A 19,466-nucleotide genomic window follows, 5' to 3' on the forward strand; every position below is an offset into this window, starting at 1 on the left:
ATGATGAGCCTGTTGATCACTGCACATTTTCTCAAATCTTAGAATCAAACTGGACACAGCCACCCTCATTTCCTTCTCCACATTGATTTTTGTGCGATACTTAGTTTTTATCACAGCGACTGCCGAAAATTCAGCTTTGCACAAATAAGAAGTCACAAATGGAATTAAAATTCTCTGAGCTTTTTCACTCAGAAGGGGATATTCATCTTTTACTGATATCCAAAATTCAGTTAATTCCATGCTACTAAATTTTGTTTTCAACGTATTGTCGCAAGACAACTCAATAAGATTCTCTTCTTCTGCAGCAGTAAATTCAGGAGCACTGGCATTAAATGGTTCTTGAATCCATGCAAATTTATTGATATTATAATTTTGAAAATATTTCTCAAACCAGGTGATAAGCGTTCTTCAAAAATGGATTTCATAACTAAAGAGAAATCAACTCCATTGGAGGTCAAAAACTCTTGCAACAAGGGGAAACATTCTTTGCCTCCGTCTTCATTCATTTTTCTTTTCCACAGTTTTAGTTTTTTTTATAAAAGCTGAAATTTTCTAAATCGACTTTAAAAGGTGCATGTTGCATCCCTGCAGGGAGAGATTCAGAGCATTCATCTTTTCAAAAGTATGCTAGTTTTACCAAAAAATCTTCATTCACAAAATTTTCGGCATACTTGTGGTCTTCCTCTTTAAGAAAAATAAAAATTTCCTGTCGCAGTTCAAATGTATGAAACAAAACATTATCACAAGAGAGCCATCGCAAATCCCTGTAGTACAACAAAAACGTGTGCTCATTATCGTCAGATAGTTTTTTGAAAAACTTTGCCTTTTTATAAAGTTTACTACATTCACTACATATTCTAAGGCCTGGTTCAATGTAAGACTCAGAAAGTTTGACACGAGTGCTTCCCTGTGAATAACACAATGGGTCCACCGTGCATCAGGGGCTTTGCTTCGAATAAGTGCCTGCAATCCTCCATAACAGCTGGACATAGAACGAGCACCATCAGTACAGACACAAATGCACTTAGTCCACTTCAAATTAATTTCGGATATAAAAGTAGCAAGGATCTCAAACTAGTCTTGAGCCTTAGCACCAGCAGTGATACTTTTACAAAAGAGAAAGTCTTCTACAATGTTATTACCATCTATAAACCGTACGTAGCAAATCAAGTAAGCATCATTATTATTATCCATGGCCTCATCCAGCTGCAACCCAAATTCCTTCCCTTTTTATTTTTTCAATTAATTGATCATTGAGGTCCTCCGCTATGTGCTGTATTCTGCGACTGATGATGTTATTGGACAAAGGCACTTTTGAAAGCAGCTGCCCACCATATCTACAGCAGCCGGTAGAATGAGTTCTTCTGCGATGGTATGAGGCTTCTTATATTTTGCAATTCTATGTACCACCTTGTAAGATGCTAGCAAAGCATTGCTTAGTATTGACGCCTGCTTATAAAAACTACCTTTTTGTTGATTTAACTCTTTTAACTTTCTGGTAAAGTAGTCACGAGATGTACTAACCATGCTGGGATGATTGGTTTCTAAATGGCGTTTCAACCCTACTTGCATGCACTCTGGTGCTAAAACTGTCATACACAGTACACACTGTGGCCTCCCTTCACCATTGACTTCTGTCGACGTAAAACCAAAGTCCAAATAACTTTCATCTTATTTTCGATATTTACACTTCTTCACACTCTTGCCACTATTTGACGGTGTGCCCTTATTTTCTCTCTCACAAACGCTTATTACTGTTTAGTAAAAACCGATCCATTTTTATTGTTGAAAGTTTATTTTTCACTTGGTTAGAATATAATAAATTTAGTTTAACCCTTTATCCAAGTGTGAGCAAACAAAGTTTGCACCTGAAAGTATCTTCAGGACTGGGATAAGGTGGTGCAACACCAGGGCAACTCCTTGCAAAGGTGGAGCAAGTTACTATCACTCCTATCTCAGTATCTCCCATAATGCAAAAGTGAAAAATAAACTTTCAACATCTTTCTCTAAATCCAGAGTAATTTATTAAAAAGGTGGCACACCATTTGGCAACTCCTATAGGTAGAGATGACCTTGCTAATGCTTCTGGCTGGTATCTCCACTTGGGCCTGGCTCCCACTGAAGAGACCTCAATAAAGGTCGAAACTAGTCTGGGTAGTGGCCCTTCTCTTAATGCATAACATTAGGCATATCCGCAAGGAGATGTGTTTTGCATTATGGGAGATACTGAGATAGGAGTGATAGTAACTTGCTCCACCTTTGCAAGGAGTCACCATGGTGTTGCACCACCTTACCCCAGTCCTGAAGATACCTTCAGGCGCAAACTTTGTTTGCTCACACTTGGATAAAGGATTAAACTAAATTTATTACGATCCATTTTTAAAAATACATACGAGAAGAAATACTTCAAAAACTTCACTTGACTAAATCACAATATTCAGTTGATACAATCTCTGAAAACTAATTCAACACTAAGACCACGCGAAACCGACAGGTATTTATACACGAACACAAAGTACCGAGAAAATTCAAGAAACTACTAAACAATCAAGAAACTTAATTATTGCAGAGCCATCTAGTAACCATTTGTAGAGGCTTCTGAAAACAGTTATTACTAAGTGAGTTATTGGTTTGCATCAGGTCCGCTAGATGTTGCGTCCTATCACATTGCATTGAAAATGGAAATAAAATTATGAAAATTTTGTAATTTAGACACCCACATTCTCCTCAGCACTCTGCTAGAGGAAACTCCATCAATGTACCTGCTACCTGTTTGGGGAGGTGTTTAGGGGCAACGCAAAGAAATGGTTCTGCAAAAGGATGGAAATGGCAACGACAATGGCTTTAGGCAACTGGAACATCTTCTCTCTGACAGGGAAGGAGTTGGAACTGGTAGAGGAAGCCAAGCACTACCGGCTAGACTTAGTCAGGCTTTCTTCGACCAATAGGAGAGGCTCTTGAACTGTCAACCTGGATAAGGGGTGGAAGCTCTACAACTCTGGTGTGAGCACGACAATGTCTGCTCAGGCGGGTGTGGGGATACTCACAAGCCCCCAGCTGTCAGACTGTGTTGCTGAGTGGATCCATTGGGGGGGGGGGGGGGACGGGTATGCGTGTTAAGGCTTCAGATGAAAAACCATGATTTGGCTGTGGTGCAAGCCTATGCACCTAATCTGGAGTCAGAATACTCTGCCTTCCTAGAGGAAGTGGATGCTGCTTTTGACAGGGTGGCAGACATGGGATCAGTCCTGCTAATGGGTGACTTCAATGCACATGTTGGAACAGATGACCAGACATGGAGGGGTGTGATCGGGAGGAACGGCACCCCTGACCTTAACGCGAATGGGTCGAAATTATTGGGACTCTGCTGTACTAACAGCTTGTCAATAATGAATACCTTCTTCCAGCACCGAGAAGTCCATAAGTATACCTGGTACAGGGATACACTAGAACAAAGGTCTCTGATTGACTTCTTTATAGCCTCAGCAGATCTATTTTCCTCAGTGTTGGACGTTCGTGTGAGAAGAGGGGCAGAACTGTCAACTGACCACCACCACCACCTTGTTGTGTGCACTCTACGGCTTCAGAAACCAGATGCTACCATCAACGCTGGTAGGCCTAAGCAGCTATACCGCATGAAATGGGAAGCATTGGAAAATGAGGCTGTGAGGAAGAATTTTGCAGATGACATTTCCTCCAGGTTCAAAGAGATTCCCAAGCAGACTGCAGATGTTGAGGAGGAGTGGAAGCTGTTCAGAACAGCTGTTACTGCCACAGCATGAGAGTGCAGAGGCAGAAAGCGGGTCGGTGTGGCAACGGGTAGTGAGAAAAGGACACCTTGGTGGAACCAAGAAGTCCAAAAAACTGTCCGGGCAAAAAAGGAGTCCTACCTAACATGGCTTAGGGTCAGGTGAGCTGAGATGTGTTTGTGGTATGCTGAGGCATGAAAAGCTGCTGCTGAGGCAGTAAAGACAGCAAAGCAGAAGGCTTTGGAATCCTTTGGAGAAAGATTAGACTCATCCTATGCAAATGCAAACAAAGTATTCTGGCAGACCATCCACCACCTTCGAGGGAGGAAATCGTGCACAGCAAGGGCAATTAAGGCCTCTGATGGTGCACTTTTAACAACCGAGAAGGATATCCTCCGCAGATGGAGGTAATACTTTGAGAGCCTTCTTAACCTGGGTGGCCCAGCAGTTGTGGACATCCAAGAGGTGCAGATCGGGGCAATGACTAGTCTCACAGCAGAACAGGTCCATTTAACAATAAAATCGCTAAAATCAGGCAAGGCTGCTGACGATGATGAAATTCGGCCCGAAATGCTAAAAGCCTTAAATCGAGACGGTGTTCTCTGGCTGATTCGAGTGTGTCAGGCTGCTTGGATATCTGGGTGAGCACCAAAGCAATGGCAGACAGGCATAATAATACCAGTCTTCAAGAAAGGAGACTAGAAGGATTGCAGTAACTGTCGTGGCATCTTTCTGCTCAGCCTGCCTGGGAAAGTATATGCTAGGTGCTTGGAAAGACAGTGCAGGAGCATAGTTGAGTCAAAGTTCCAGGAAGAACAATGTGGCTTTCGTCCTGGTAGAAGCACAACTGACCAAATCTTCACTTTAAGGCAAGTCTTTGAGAAATCTTGGGAATATGCCAAGAATGTCTACACATGTTTTGTGGACTTGGAGAAGGCATATGACCGGGTTCCTCGGGATAAGCTTTGGCAAGTAGTACAGGAGTATGGAGTGGATGGCTAACTATTAGCTGCCATCAAATCCCTGTATGAATGCCCAGAGTTTTGTGTCAGGGTAAACAGCACAAAGTCTGAACCTTTCATAGTCTCCGTTGGCCTCCGCCAAGGGTGTGTTCTGTCACCCCTCCTTTTCATAATATTTATGGACTGGATTGATAGGCTCAGCTGAGGCAGTGAGTGTGTCAAAATTGGAAGATGTAGCATTGGACGTCTGCTTTTTGCAGATGACCTAGTTCTGCTTCGCTCTTCGACAGATGACCTCCAGCGGACCCTGGATAGGTTTGCAGCTGTTTGTGCAGATGCCAGAATGAAGATCAGTGTGATCAAAACTGAAACATTTGTCGTCTCAAGACAACCATCCCAGTGCACTCTACATGTAAGTGGAGTCCCAATGAGGCAGGTGGGTAAGTTTAAATACCTCGGGTCCATATTCATGAATGATGGAAAATGGGACGTAGAGCTAGATACTCAAATTGGCTTAGCAAGTTCAATATTGAGGGAGCTTGGTCGTTCGGTAGTATTGAAGCGGGAGTTAAGCCAGAAGGCAAAGCTGGCTGTCTTCAATACAGTCTATGTCCCCATCCTCACCTATGGTCATGAGAGTTGGGTAATGACCAAAAGAATGCAGACACGAATCCAAGTGGCTGGAATGAGGTTCCTTCGAATGGTTGCAGGGCTGACAAGACTCGACAGAGTCAGAAGCTCTGCAATTCGGGAAACCCTCAATACTCAACCGCTGCTTCTCCATGTTGAGAGATCGCAGTTACGTTGGTATGGGCACCTGGTCAGAATGCCACAAGAGAGGCTCCCTCAGCAGGCCCTCTTTGCCAAGCCAGAGGGTGGGAGGCCACGTGGAAGGCCAAGGACTCGCTGGATAGATTATATCCAAAACCTTGGGTGGACATGTTTGGGAATCCCACCAGAACACCTGAGCTTGGTGGCAGAGGATCGTGACCATTGGAAGTTCCTCTTGCAGTTGTTGCCCCCACAACCCAATTAGGAAAGGTGGGCCTTGAAGATGCATGTATGTATGTTGTAATCGCGGCACCCTGTGAGGAAGCCACGGCTCCCCAGGGCACCGCGGCACACACTTTGAACCACTGAGCTAAAGGATAAAAATAAATAAATAAATACATATAAATAAAATAAAATCCATATGCAATGTATATGACATGCTAATTTGAATGTTTTTGATTAAATTTTAATTGTTAAATTAGTATTGTTTTAATGATAATGTATAGTGTCTCTGAGAGGGTTTGTTTTTATTCCAGATGTCTCCAATTTTTCACTATTTTCACTAACATTAAACACTACACTTTTTTAATTGTCCATACTGTATTTAGTAGTATAATCAACATGTTTTTCTTGCATTTGAGGTATGGTGTCTGTTGAGAAGGGGATATACATAACACTATACAGGGACATTTTCATTTGTCTTCCAAAAGAATAAGCATAGTGAGAAAAACTATTCATCCTATAAATAAAAATGAATCCTTTTGTTTTATGGCAAGTACATTTGTGGCATTAAATAAAATATTTCCTAATTTCTGTTTTTATTGTTTGGGTTTTTTTATTTTATTTTTCTATGTTGTATTTAATTGTTAATAACATTCATGTTTGTTATTAAGTTTGTTACATTTTTGTTTTTACTTTATTATATGTGCTATGAACATGAATTGTTTTGTGAGACTTTTGTTTCCATTTAGAGAGAGCGAGAGAGAGAGAGAGAGAGAGTGTGTGTCATTTCTCCCAGATGGAGAAAACTGATCCTACAGGTAGTGCAGCACCAAGGCCACTTTGCCACCTTTCAAAATTAGTTTAATATCTTGGGGGGGCCAACTGGGTTCATATCAGATGTTAAACTGATAAGAACAAACACTACACTTTTCATTAATCAGCATAATATCTAATATGGGTCAAGATATTAAACTGATTTTTGGAAGGTGCTTGGAGATTGCTACACCTTTTCTGTTGGTTGCTTATTGTACAACCTCAGTTCCCTCTGAGTTTTGCTTCTTCTTGGGCATTATATGTATATACACTGTGTATATACATATAATGTGGATCAAAGTCAAAAAAAGTTTGAAAAACACTGATTTTTCTAGAAAACCCCCTTTTTTTTTCCAATTCAGGGACACTTACTATGAGTGTTACATCAATTTCACCTCTCCTAGATAATATGTATATGGAAAAGATGGCCAATGAAAAATACCACACTAAACTCAAAATATTAGTGCATTACACTGATTATATTTTCCTTCTCTAGCCAGGGTGGGTTCAAAGAAACATATAAGTTTCAATAACTTCCTGGCTTATTATACTACTAGAAAAGATAATTTGGAAACTAACTAAAATGCTGTATGTTGAGTTTAACAGCTATATCGCAAGTTTTCCAAATTAAAAGCTATGGAAAAACATTAGGTAGTTCAGGAACTAACAAAATCACAGTATACAGATTTTGATAGCTATATCTGCAAGTTGAAAGAAGCCTCTAAAATGACATTAGCCCAGCATGATGCAAAAAATGAATGCCTTATCCTAAACCAACTATGGTCAGCATACATAAGACCTAAAATTTATGGAGCCAGGTTACGACAGACTGACACTGAAGTATATGTGTGATGTTGCAACACAATATGTACTATCAGTTTAATAATGAATCCATTAATGTCAGTTTATGCATTAAAAAGTGATTATACTGGAATGTCCTGCTTTAAATATTAAAGTTACTGCTACTCACAAAACTAAAGACTGTTTTTTGGGTTTAATGGTGCAAGGACGTCTATGGTCATGTTGCACCAGAACATAGGTAATAAATAAGCACCATATAAAGGACTAAAAAATGTATATAAAAGTTGATACAATAACAGTAATCATAAATGAAACATTTCTTAAAAATATATTAGTTAATAAATAAGTAAAACAGCATAAAATCAGTATGGCAAAACAAATGTAAATGATACTTATAATAACAGATGTAAAAAGAAGAATAAAAACTATTAAGATTCATAGAAGGTACATAAAACACAGATTTTTAGAAGCGTATTTACATAAGTTAGACTAATAAGTATATAATTTATATGAGGTAGTATAATTTAAACTACCTCATATAATTTTTTACTATAATGTATACTGAAAAATCCTGAGAAAAACAGTTGATGAGTCTAATTAAAATCTGCCTGAGCATATAGGGCTCAGACAGATTATGAAAGTGACTAAAATAATGACTCTGCTCATTGTTGAAATGAGGGCAGTCGATTAAAATGCGAGTGGAAATGAGATTCCGAGTGTCACAAAACTCACATATAGGCATCTCATTACCCTGAATAGGAAGGATTACATAAGTTAACTACAACCTAGGCAGAGCCAAGCAAGAATAACTTCCTCTGTTCAAACCCTGCACAGGCTAGACTACTATATATAATTTCAGGCTTAATTTGGTAGCGCTTATTATTATTCTCTCTGTTCTAAGATAGCTGCCACTGGGAGAGAAGTTTTTGCCTGACAATCTGCTAGTAATCTGTGTATGGTTATAGGTAGAAGGTGGATGTTTGAGAAATAAGCCAACCTAGCTGCAGTATCTGCATTCTCGTTTCCCTTAATCCCAACACGACTTTGAATCTAACAGAAGTGTACATCAAAAGTGTAGTTTACATAACTACAGCAGGGATTTTATTTTTGTTGGCATTGAAGCAAGCAACAAAGGTGGTTTGTTTGAATCAAAGTACAGAGTAGGAATAGGTAACATGCAAAAAACATCTGTTAGTATCCCAACAGGTGGAAGATAAGGTGCAGCAGATGTTCATTGTTTACCTCTCTCTCTCTCTCTCATAACTGACTTTGCTGTCAAATATCAGTCCCAAGAACTTGGCTTCTGGTGCATCTGGGATTAGTAACTGTCCTAGTCAGAGTTCTCAGACAGGATGAAGACAACATCTGCAGCAAAAGTGCAGATGTTGTCTTCATCTTCTGCTGTAAAAATCTGAACCCATTTGCAAGTGCCCATTTTGAGAGATGGTCAATGGCTCGATACAACTGCCTTTCTATGACCCTCATATTATGTGAATTATAGAACATGGTGAAGTCATCCACATATAGGTCATTACTTACTGATGGAGGATGTTGTTCTATCATTGAGTTGACCTTGACTGCAAAAAGCATGACACTTAAAACTGATTATTATGCAGCTGGGAGAGAGTGGTTCTCACTTAGACTTGGAATCTCCCTCTTTTGATAAAAAAAAGAGAGATTCACTCTTCAGTATTCCAAATTTCCAAGCAGTGATGTGCTTTTCCATATCAAAGAATGATACTAGATGCTTACGTTTTAAGAAGGCATCTCTAATGGACGATCTTTGGAAAAATCCTCCAGCTGGACTAGATGATCAGCAGTAGAATGATATTTTCAGAAGTCAGATTGTTTTCTGGAAAAAAAGGTCACTACTCTTCAGAAACCATAAAAGAGGAGAGTTAATCATTTTTACCAGAATCTTGCACAAGCAGCTGGTCAGAGCAATTGGATGCCAGTTATTTGGCGAATTCAGATTCTTCCCAGGATTAGGAAAGGAAATAACAACTGCCTTCTGTCAGATCTCCAAAAATATGCTCTCACAGAAATTCTGTTAAAAAGGTGCAACAGTTGATTCATGATGATGTTGATGGATGTTTTACAATCTCATAATGAATATTATCTGGTGCAACAGCAGTTGGATGATATTTAAGCAAAGTAGGTTTCATTTTCTTTTTTGGTAAATGGCCTGTTGTGTTCTTCTTTTTCATTCGAAGAAAACTGGATTTGTTTGGGCCCTCTTTTTTTTTTTTTTAAGTCACAAGTTATTTCACTATATCAACAAGGTTACTAGCTGATATCTTCATCTTTTTTGACTGAAATAAAGTAGGTTCACCAATGCCAGTAACTTACATCCTTCAAAAGTGCTCATAAATTATAATCTTATCACCTGCTCTTGATTAATTAAGTGTCCTAAAACTTGAAGCATCACTACTAATACCAGGAAGATTATAATGATATTTTCAATCATACAATCCCTCATGAAGAAAAAAGCTCCTAATTTTCCTAAACCAAGTTAAGCGTTGCTTTAAACAATAATGATGCTATTTAAATAATTCTTGCAGAAAGCGATGGATCATGCATCAATGCACAATCGAATATCAGTTATATCTAGCATGACTAGATATATTCTAACTGGTATTTGATTATTAAAGTAACCATAAAAAATAACTATCATTTTTAGGTGATTTTAATAAAATTTAAGTAAAGAAAAAAAAAACGAGAGAGAGAAGAATTTGAATAAATATGAGTCAGAAAATTAAATATCCAACTTTTCACATATCTTATTGGTTATCTGACCATGTTGTTGGATTGAATAAAAGGTTGTTTATTGTATATAAAAGTTAAATTTTTAACTGTAGAAGTAAATATGAAATTTTCAATATCTTACCTCTGGTTCCCTCTCTGAATTCCACCATAGCTTTCAAAGTTTTTGAATCAGCTAAAGCCATTACCCAAAAGAGCTTGGTTCTTCCACATCCTTCATGTAAATCAACTTTAATTGCCTCTTCTTCTTCTTTAAATACCTTGAAAATGCAATTGTATTTTAGAGATAAAAATATTCTTCATGTGCAAAAAAATCAAACTATTAAAACATTGTTTATAACAGACATTCAACATAGGACAAAAACTGAAGAAGGGAGATTGAAAATAGGATTTAACTTTTATTCTCTTGTGTGTGTGTACACACACACACACACACACACACACACACACACACACACACACACACACACACACATGCATGCTTTCAAAAGAAACAGCAGTATTTAGAATTAACTTTGATACAGTAAAATTTTGAATAAAACACAGAAATATTGCAAACAATCTATCTCAGAAGAACAAAATGGTTTCAGAAATGGAAGATCATCTATAGAAAATAACTATGTTTTAAAACAAATTATTGAAAAAAAGACAAATTTAATTTGGAGATGTATTTAGCCTTTATAGATTATGAGAAAGCTTTTGATAAAATACAGAGAAAAATTGTGGAATATAATGATTAAAAAACCCAAACAAACAGGCAATCCATTATGTTTACAGTACAAGCTATCCATAGTTTATGTAAAGACAACAAAAATAAAGTTAAATTAGATAAAATAACAGAAGATACTGAAATTAATCAAGATGTATGATAGGGATGCTGTAGTTTGACTCTGTTCAATATATATATATATATATACAGGCAGCCCCCAGATTGCAGATGAGATACATTCCTGAGAATGTCTTTAGGTCGGATTTGTATGTAACTCGGATCCCTGATGAATAGCGCATATATGGTAATAATAACAATACTATAATGGGTCACATGTGGCAATATTAATACAGTATAATAATAATATTAATACCTCTGTACTCTAATAATAAGTTACAGAAATTATTGTGCTCTTTCTTTTAATTCAAACAAACAGAACATAAAAACAAACTCATACATGTGCAGAAAAAATAGTTCCTGAATTATTAATTTAATTATTTTATTCAGTGGTTCCCAAACTTTTTTGGTTCACGATGCCCTTAGTATATCAGGATTTTTCCACGGCGCCCAAAGTCAGAACATAGGCTTACCTAACAGTTGCAGCGCACTGTTGTTGTGATTATTTCAGTGAAAATACTGGAATATTACGCAGTTCACAGTTTGGGAAGCACTGATTTAATTATTAATTATCCTTATATGGAGCCCGTTCGTAAGTATAAAATGCCGAAAGTCGGGTGGTCCATAACTCGGGGACCGCCTGTGTGTGTGTATGTGTATATATATATATATATATATATATATATATATATATATATATATATATATATATATTGATCAAATTATTAAACTATGGAAAGCAACAATCAAGCAAAATATCCAGTGTTAAGCAGAAGAACTATTATCAAGACAATGTCGTATGCAGATGATCAGATTATATTACAAGACCATGAAGATGACCTTCAAAAATCAGTTTATGAATAAAATAAAATAAACCAACAGTACAATTTACAGATTTCACACCAGAAAACAAAGGGTCAAGATCATATTAGATCTAAAACAGTTATAGAAAATAAAATAATAGAAAAGGTGACAGAATTTAATTATTTGGATTGCATAATGACAATGATATAGATGAAATAATAAATAAATTTCAGAAAACCTGTGAAACAATTAAAAGAAATTAAAAAAGAAGACAATAAACCCAACTTAAATTTTATAAAGTAATGGCCACTCGAACTCTATTATACGGTTCAGAAACATGGTATGTTAAAAGGAAAGATCAAAGTAAAATGCAGGCAGCAGAAATGAGATTTTTAAGAATAATTAAAGGATACACAAAATTAGACCATATAAAAATGAAGATATTAGAAGAGAGTTAGCTATCTATAAGTTAAATGAAAAGATGAAGGAAAATATAGAGTGAAATGGAAAGGGCATTTATTTAGGATGGAAAGATATCAACTTACAAGAGAAGTGGATAAATATAGACTAAAGGGAAAGAGAAAGAGGAAGACCAGCTGCAAGAGGAAATACCATTAAAGCCAGAACAGGTAAATGTCTAATTCTTGATAAGAAGTAGCAGCAGCTAACTTTGAGCCAATTTAAGCCAAAAACAGCTATTCTGATTTAAAAAAAAAAAGTGTGTGTGTACTGCATGTATATAACATGCAATTTAATATGGTCAGCTGTTTCACATTCATTCATTCATTGTGTGTGAGAGAGAGAAATCAAAGATAATCAAGTATGGATGAAAATCCTCCAAAGGCATCTGAAAATCCATTGTTAGTGAAAATAATAACTTGCTATTTTCATTTTTAATTCTTTAACAGACATTTGAAATAATTTTGCCACTTTCATGTTGAAGAATGGCTGGATATTTACATAAAAGAAAAACAATCCTATTTACAGTTAATTATTAGATAAAATATGAATCAGTAAATGCTTTGTTAGCACTAAAAGTTCTGTTAGCACTAAAAATTCCAATTTATAGTATAAAATTATATATTTCCTAGCAGCAAACTACTTTAAGCATAACATACCACATTCACTAGGTTACCTGTCTTTGATGTGAGCGGGTTTTACGATGTAAGTGAAGGAAACGGTCACAGTCCGCACAAAGATTTCCACACACACTACACAAAATAATTGCTGATGTCTCCCCATCATCATGGTTATCACAAGTAGGCTATAAAAATATTAACAAAACAAACATAAGCATAAATAAGTGCATGCATAATCATATCACAATTACAATGTACAATATAATCAAGCATTTTCATTAATATCCTGATGATAATCCACATCGTAATATTTATTCCATATTCTATTTGTTTAATTTATAAAGATCAGTTTTGATCTTTATAAAGCAACCCATTGTTTTTAATATTATTTGTATCATTTCTTCTTTAATGAGTTGGCCCTAAGGTATCAATAAGTTGTAATTGTTTCTCTTGATGATTTTTTTTTGATAAACTGACAGCAAAGTTCAACAGTTACTACTAAAAGAAGGCAATATTTAAATTATTTTGTTCCATAACAGAAAAAAAAGTGCTTTTACACAAGAAATTCAAAATTTTCCAAAAAGGTCCACAATGACAAAGAATTCAAATGGACTTGCATCCACAACATTAGAGACAATCAAGGAACAGAAAAAGATTACTGTTATTACCAAATAGACATCTCCATGGAGTATAGAGTCTCACTGCACAAGGCCCATGTTAATCATTATTCACATAATACATATCATGCATAATCACGTAATCAGGAATGCCACTGATATGCAGCACTTGCAGAATGATTTGAATAGGCTGGAATTGTAGGCATGGGCAAATGAATGTCAGCAAATCTAAAGTCATGCACTTTGGCATAATTAGATATCCAATGTCATATTATATTGGTGGGATTATGCTAGAAGAAACTGATCAGGCTAGGGAATTTGCAAACGAATTTTCATATGTAAAAATAAGGATGTCATTTTGCCACTTTACAAGGCCTTGATAGTATTGTGTGCAGGTCTGATCTCCTGGTTTCCATTGAGATTCAGATATACAGAGAAGAGTATAAAGGAGAGTGTTAAATGATATTAGTATTGTGGCATACAGATTACGAAGACAGATTGAGAATTTGTGGACAGCAGACACTAGTAAACAGGAGAAAGAGGGGTGATATGAATGAAACTTATAAACTTCTGCAAGGATTATACAGGATTTCAGTTGATGGAATTTTTTATTTTATGAGGGTGGGGAAAGGACAAGAGGGCATCCTTGGAAGCTGAGATGAATGCCACTAAGAAGGGAGTGATATGTAGATTTTTCTCTCATAGAGTGGTGTATGATTGGAATGGACTGTCATTGGATATTGTGTGTGCAAGCAGTGTGAATGAATTCAAGAACAACTATGTAGCTGGCGCATGTAGTATGTGGCCTCCCTCAATGAATCCCTGACTCCCTGGAGGTCCAACATAATAATAATAATATCATTCTTTAAAGTCATTCACTGACAAAGCACTCACAACCACTTCTATCAACTTATTTTCTCATTTACCATTCTCCAATTTTTAACAATAATTTGGTTAATAATTATTAACATGCATATGAAATTTGGCATTTGGTTAATAATTATTAACCAAATACCAAATTTTTTAACCTGTAAAGTTTGTCTATTCTAATAGGGGAGCATTTCACAGTTGACATCTTGGTCACTCATCTTAGAATGAAAAGTGGTGGAGCTCTCCACCACTTTTCTCATTCTCAAATATCCTAGCCAACATCAGTTATGAAAAGATTTGGAGAAGTGCATGTGGTTGTTCTTAACATTTCCAAGGCATCTGTTAAGGTTGAGCCAAAATAACTACTCACCAAATATCATCTTATGGCCTATAATCTAACTATGTATCCTAATTAACAACACATTAATTAAGCCTCTTCCTTCTATACATAAATGACGTTTTCTTACTAACCTCAAATCTTTTCATAAGTTTGCTGATAATGGTATATGCTCCACTGCCCTTTTTCATTTGACAAATCTTATAGAGCTCAAAAACATCCTACATACCGTACAAGATCCTCAAATAAAAATCATTTAAACAATGGTTTCTTTCCCACATTACAGTAGGGTGATGACAATCTCATCTGCTTAAATGCTATCAAAATAGTCATATCTTATTTCATGCAAAAAAAGATCATACTTCACTGCCACTCAACTCACCCAGATCTCCAGTAAGAATGTAAGTTAACTCTCTTTTATGAGTTAACTTACATCCTTAGCTTTTTTTCTGGCAAAGTATATCACATCTATTTCAACAAAAAAAAAAAAGTGTCTTTCTGCTCAAAAACACACTTCTCACCTAATCCTAGACTCTTATATTTAGGAGATGATGTACTAAAAACTTCCTTACAAATGCTTGATGCTATCTAGAAGACGGCAATCCAGTTACCCCCCCCCCCTTTTCCTTCTACTAACTCACTCCACTATTTTTCTTTCTCACAGAAATCTGTTTCTACCATATATCTTTCCATATGGGTGCTGTTCTGCTGAACTAACTAACATCATATCTGCACATTATATTCCTTTAAGCTTACAACCACATGAACAAATGCATGTCAACATTTATTTAATGTAGCTTTAAACTTACCAAACCAGCTTTTCATCTTCTTTCATTCTATCTGCCTCTGTTCTTTTGGAAGGGTCTTCCTTAAATTGTTTTCCCGTGGATTATGACTTCATTTCGTTCATAAAACACATCAATAGTTTCTTTCTTTTAATCACTTATCCCCACAAACTAATAATCTGCTTTTGATATATATATTTGATATATATATATATATATATATATATTTAAAAAACATTCATTTAAAAAAAATACAAGTGTTACAAGGATAAGAATGTCTTATCAAATCTATTTCAAAAACTTCTTTAAAAGAAGAGCAAAATGTTTTTCTTAGAAAAGTCAACTGGAACAATAAAATGAATCCCTGAAGGCTAAATTTCTTCTTTTTATGAAAAACAACATTTCTTTTATGTATATTATTTCTGGGAAAGCTCCCATGTTACTCCTCTTAATAAACTATTATAATTACAGCTATTTTGCCTGCTTCAGTTTAGGAGTGCCCCTGCTTAAATGTCATTGGCTATTTACTCATGGATTCTTAGGGCATTGTGAGTGTAAATGTACCAAAAAGTATATGTAGCATAAGGAATAGAAATTTACACATACCTTTTTCTGGGTGTTGCGGCTTTTCCTCTTTCTGCGATGTCGAAAAACTACTGAGTGTGTGTGGGGGGGGGTAGGCAATTTGGTAGAATTAAGTTAGAAAAACCCGGGTTTTTTTTCCGTAATATATATAAACATATATATTATATTATATAGGGTGGGGAAAAGGTGAAAGGGTTGATTTTTTAAAATAGGGAGGGGGAAGGGGAAAGGTGGTTGACGGGGTGCGGTCCGTTTCGACTATTCGTGGTCATCTGAACACATTGGGAAAGTGGATGCTATCCACTTTCCCAATGTGTTCAAATGACCAAGAATAGTCGAAACGGACCGCACCCCGTCAACCACCTTTCCCCTTCCCCCTCCCTATTTTAAAAAATCAACCCTTTCACCTTTTCCCCACCCTATATAATATAATATATATGTTTATATATATTACGGAAAAAAAACCCGGGTTTTTCTAACTTAATTCTACCAAATTGCCTACCCCCCCCCCACACACACTCAGTAGTTTTTCGACATCGCAGAAAGAGGAAAAGCCGCAACACCCAGAAAAAGGTATGTGTAAATTTCTATTCCTTATGCTACATATACTTTTTGGTACATTTACACTCACAATGCCCTAAGAATCCATGAGTAAATAGCCAATGACATTTAAGCAGGGGCACTCCTAAACTGAAGCAGGCAAAATAGCTGTAATTATAATAACAACATATCTTTTTTTGTGTAGAGAACAACAACAAACAATGGTTTCTAAACCTCCATTGATTTCATCTCTAAAAACTGCAAAAACTGTCACTTTGATATGTCGTGATCTGTACTGTCTTCTGATCACAACAAGTCATGGCTCTCAGAGAAGTAGTAACTATTAGAACACAAGGATGCAATTGAAACTTATTTACATTGAATTTGTACAAATAGCTTTCAAAATTCATTTAAGGCAAATAATTTATTTTTATAAACTTTAAATGATCTCTTAGGGAACCAATAACATGACAGTATTATTACTAAAATTAAGAGAGGTTTCACTACAGCCATATAGTGAAAGTTGTGTTAATTGACAAGTAATCAACTAAATTATACCATGTGCATTATGTTAAAATAATTAATGGTAACAAATTATGTATAATTGAATAATTAATGTAATATCTAAATACAAATAAAATGTTTTAATCTATTCTTTATGAAATTTGCCAACAATTCCTTTTTTTTTTTTTTTTTAATATTAAGGCCAAGTTCTAAAATTAAATCTTAGTATTAGATGAAAACTAAGATAGCACAAGAAAATTTTCACAACACAAAATGTTCTACATTACCCTTGGTTGAGCTTGCTGACCATCACCTCCTCCTCCTCCTACCCACTGTCCTGAAGATAGCCTTTCTACATGATCCTGATCAAGCACACAGAGAGAAGCTAAAGCAAGCCATAACTGTGAAAAAAAGGCATATGCTTTTGTTATATAATGAATAAATGTCAAAATAATGAATAAAACTTTGTGGGCTAGTTAGAATAACTTCTAATAAAAATAAAACCATGAATCAACACATGAAATACAGGGTGATCAGACTTAAAGTATCCATGTGTAAGGCCTTGTGAAGCACCAATCCAGTTATCCAAATGCTGCGAAACTTTGCAGGAATGCATTGCGCATCTGAGGAAAAACAAAAGTAGTTCCAAAATTCACTCTCAGGGGCACTGTATGATATAACCAAATTTAGATGTAGTAATTGTTCTGTGTGTGTGTAAGGAGGAGGAAAGTTACACAGACATAAATAATACGTATTTACTCACTTCTATTATGCATTCACTGGCTGTACTGTTCAATGTGCTGCCCTTCCTGATATGGCACAAACTGCATTCTTTGCACAGTGTTCAACAGCAGAACACAGCTGGTTAGGACTGATGTTGTGCACATGTTGCATTATGTCTTTCAGTGCTGGCAAGTTATCAGGATGATCCTGAGTGCATAATATGGCAATGCAGCAGGAAACGCATGGCTGATCACTTTGGCTTCTGTGAAATGTTCTTGAAGAACCTACTATATGGACTGACCAATGCATGCGTTTCCTGCTGCATTGCCATATTATTCACCCAGGATCATCCTGATAACTGATCATCTATGTCAATATGAAAATGTCAACATTTTCATGTTGACATAGATGCGGTTGATATACTTGCATGAAAATGACTGAATCCATCCACAGGCGCTGCTGTAGCTGTGGCACAATAAAATTGTTTATGATATTGCAATACTTTTCAGCGGTAACTGAGCAGGTCACAGGACCTGACTAGCAAATGTCCTAAAAGAAGAAGAATGGTCCAATGATAAATGAAGCTGTAAACCCACACCAGACAGTAACTTTGGGTGAATGCAAACGAATATGTTGGATGGCATGCAGGTTTTTGCATAGCCAATACCCAGCAACTGTGGACATTCACGGCTCCTTTCAGGCGAAAGTAAGTCTCATCCCACAAAATCATCTGCAGCCATGCAGCATCCAGCTCCACTCGAGCATGGAATGTTAAAGTAGATGTCAGTCAACTTGCAAAGTCCTGTGGGTGCAATTCTTGTGTCAGGGTTATCTTGAATAGGTAGATATGCATCTTCCATAGAATTTTCCAGACAGTAGTGTAAGGCACATGGATGTGCCTTAGTACAGCATGTGCACTGCTGGAACCATTGCTGTTATTCATGGCCTGCCCCACAATGGCAGTACCATTGTGGGGCAGGCCATGCAGGCCAACTCACAACAATCTTGTTTCTTCAAAACGACAAATTATTCATTGCAGAGCACATGGAGATAGTGGACCTTGTCAACATTTGTTCAGGTGACAAAATTCGTGGAGTGTCGCAACAGCATTGCAATTGTTTAGGTAGTACAGCTTTACTAGCAAAGCAAGTTGGGGTAAGGTTAGTGCCATCACTGTGGAAGGTAATAACAACCAGAATGAAGGGGAAAATCCTATTTCCATCTTTATTAACTCTCGGCAGATGCCGAGTTGTGTGATATTCAAATTCGGTGTTTTAAACATCCCATGGTGGTGAATTTTGGAACTAGTTTTTTTTTTTCTTCGATATCGCTTCTGCATGATGCACAATGTATTCCTGAAAAGTTTTGCAACATTTAGATCACTAGATGGTGCTCCTGAAAAATAATTCTAGTAATACAAGAATTACCTTTTCACACTCTTATTTCAAAAATCAGACTTTTTTTTTTAATTTTATATCAGTACAGCATTTTTATTTCAATCTATATAAATTCCATCAATGTAATATTTCATCATCATCAAATTCCTGCCATGTACCCTCAAGGAGTGTACAAGATATGATAGTACAACATGAAAAAAATTACATCGTTACTAACTTCCTATCTACAATTTTCCTTCAAATCAGTCTGTTACTTGTCAAGACTCCAACATTATCAGATCTTATATTTCTATCATCTAAAGCACATTGTACCATATC

The 19,466-nt window shown here is 36.3% G+C and overlaps 1 protein-coding gene and 1 pseudogene across 1 annotated transcript in view; both read right to left on the reverse strand.

Moving 5' to 3' along the window:
• hiw (MYC binding protein highwire) overlaps nucleotides 1-19,466 on the reverse strand; it is a 1,014,282-nt gene that overhangs the window by 90,551 nt on the left and 904,265 nt on the right. Inside the window, exons 70-72 of the mRNA XM_090402616.1 lie at nucleotides 17,316-17,429; nucleotides 12,847-12,975; nucleotides 10,206-10,341 (exon numbers count right to left, since the gene is read on the reverse strand). Coding sequence (XP_090258742.1) covers nucleotides 10,206-10,341; nucleotides 12,847-12,975; nucleotides 17,316-17,429 — 379 coding nt within the window. The remainder of the gene's footprint in view (nucleotides 1-10,205; nucleotides 10,342-12,846; nucleotides 12,976-17,315; nucleotides 17,430-19,466) is intronic.
• LOC150100228 (U2 spliceosomal RNA) lies at nucleotides 6,501-6,672 on the reverse strand (annotated as a pseudogene).

This window comes from Typopeltis vanoorti, chromosome 13, assembly GCF_054136105.1.
Source record: "Typopeltis vanoorti isolate ZY-2024b chromosome 13, IOZ_Tvanoo_1.0, whole genome shotgun sequence".
Taxonomy (NCBI): domain Eukaryota; kingdom Metazoa; phylum Arthropoda; class Arachnida; order Uropygi; family Thelyphonidae; genus Typopeltis; species Typopeltis vanoorti.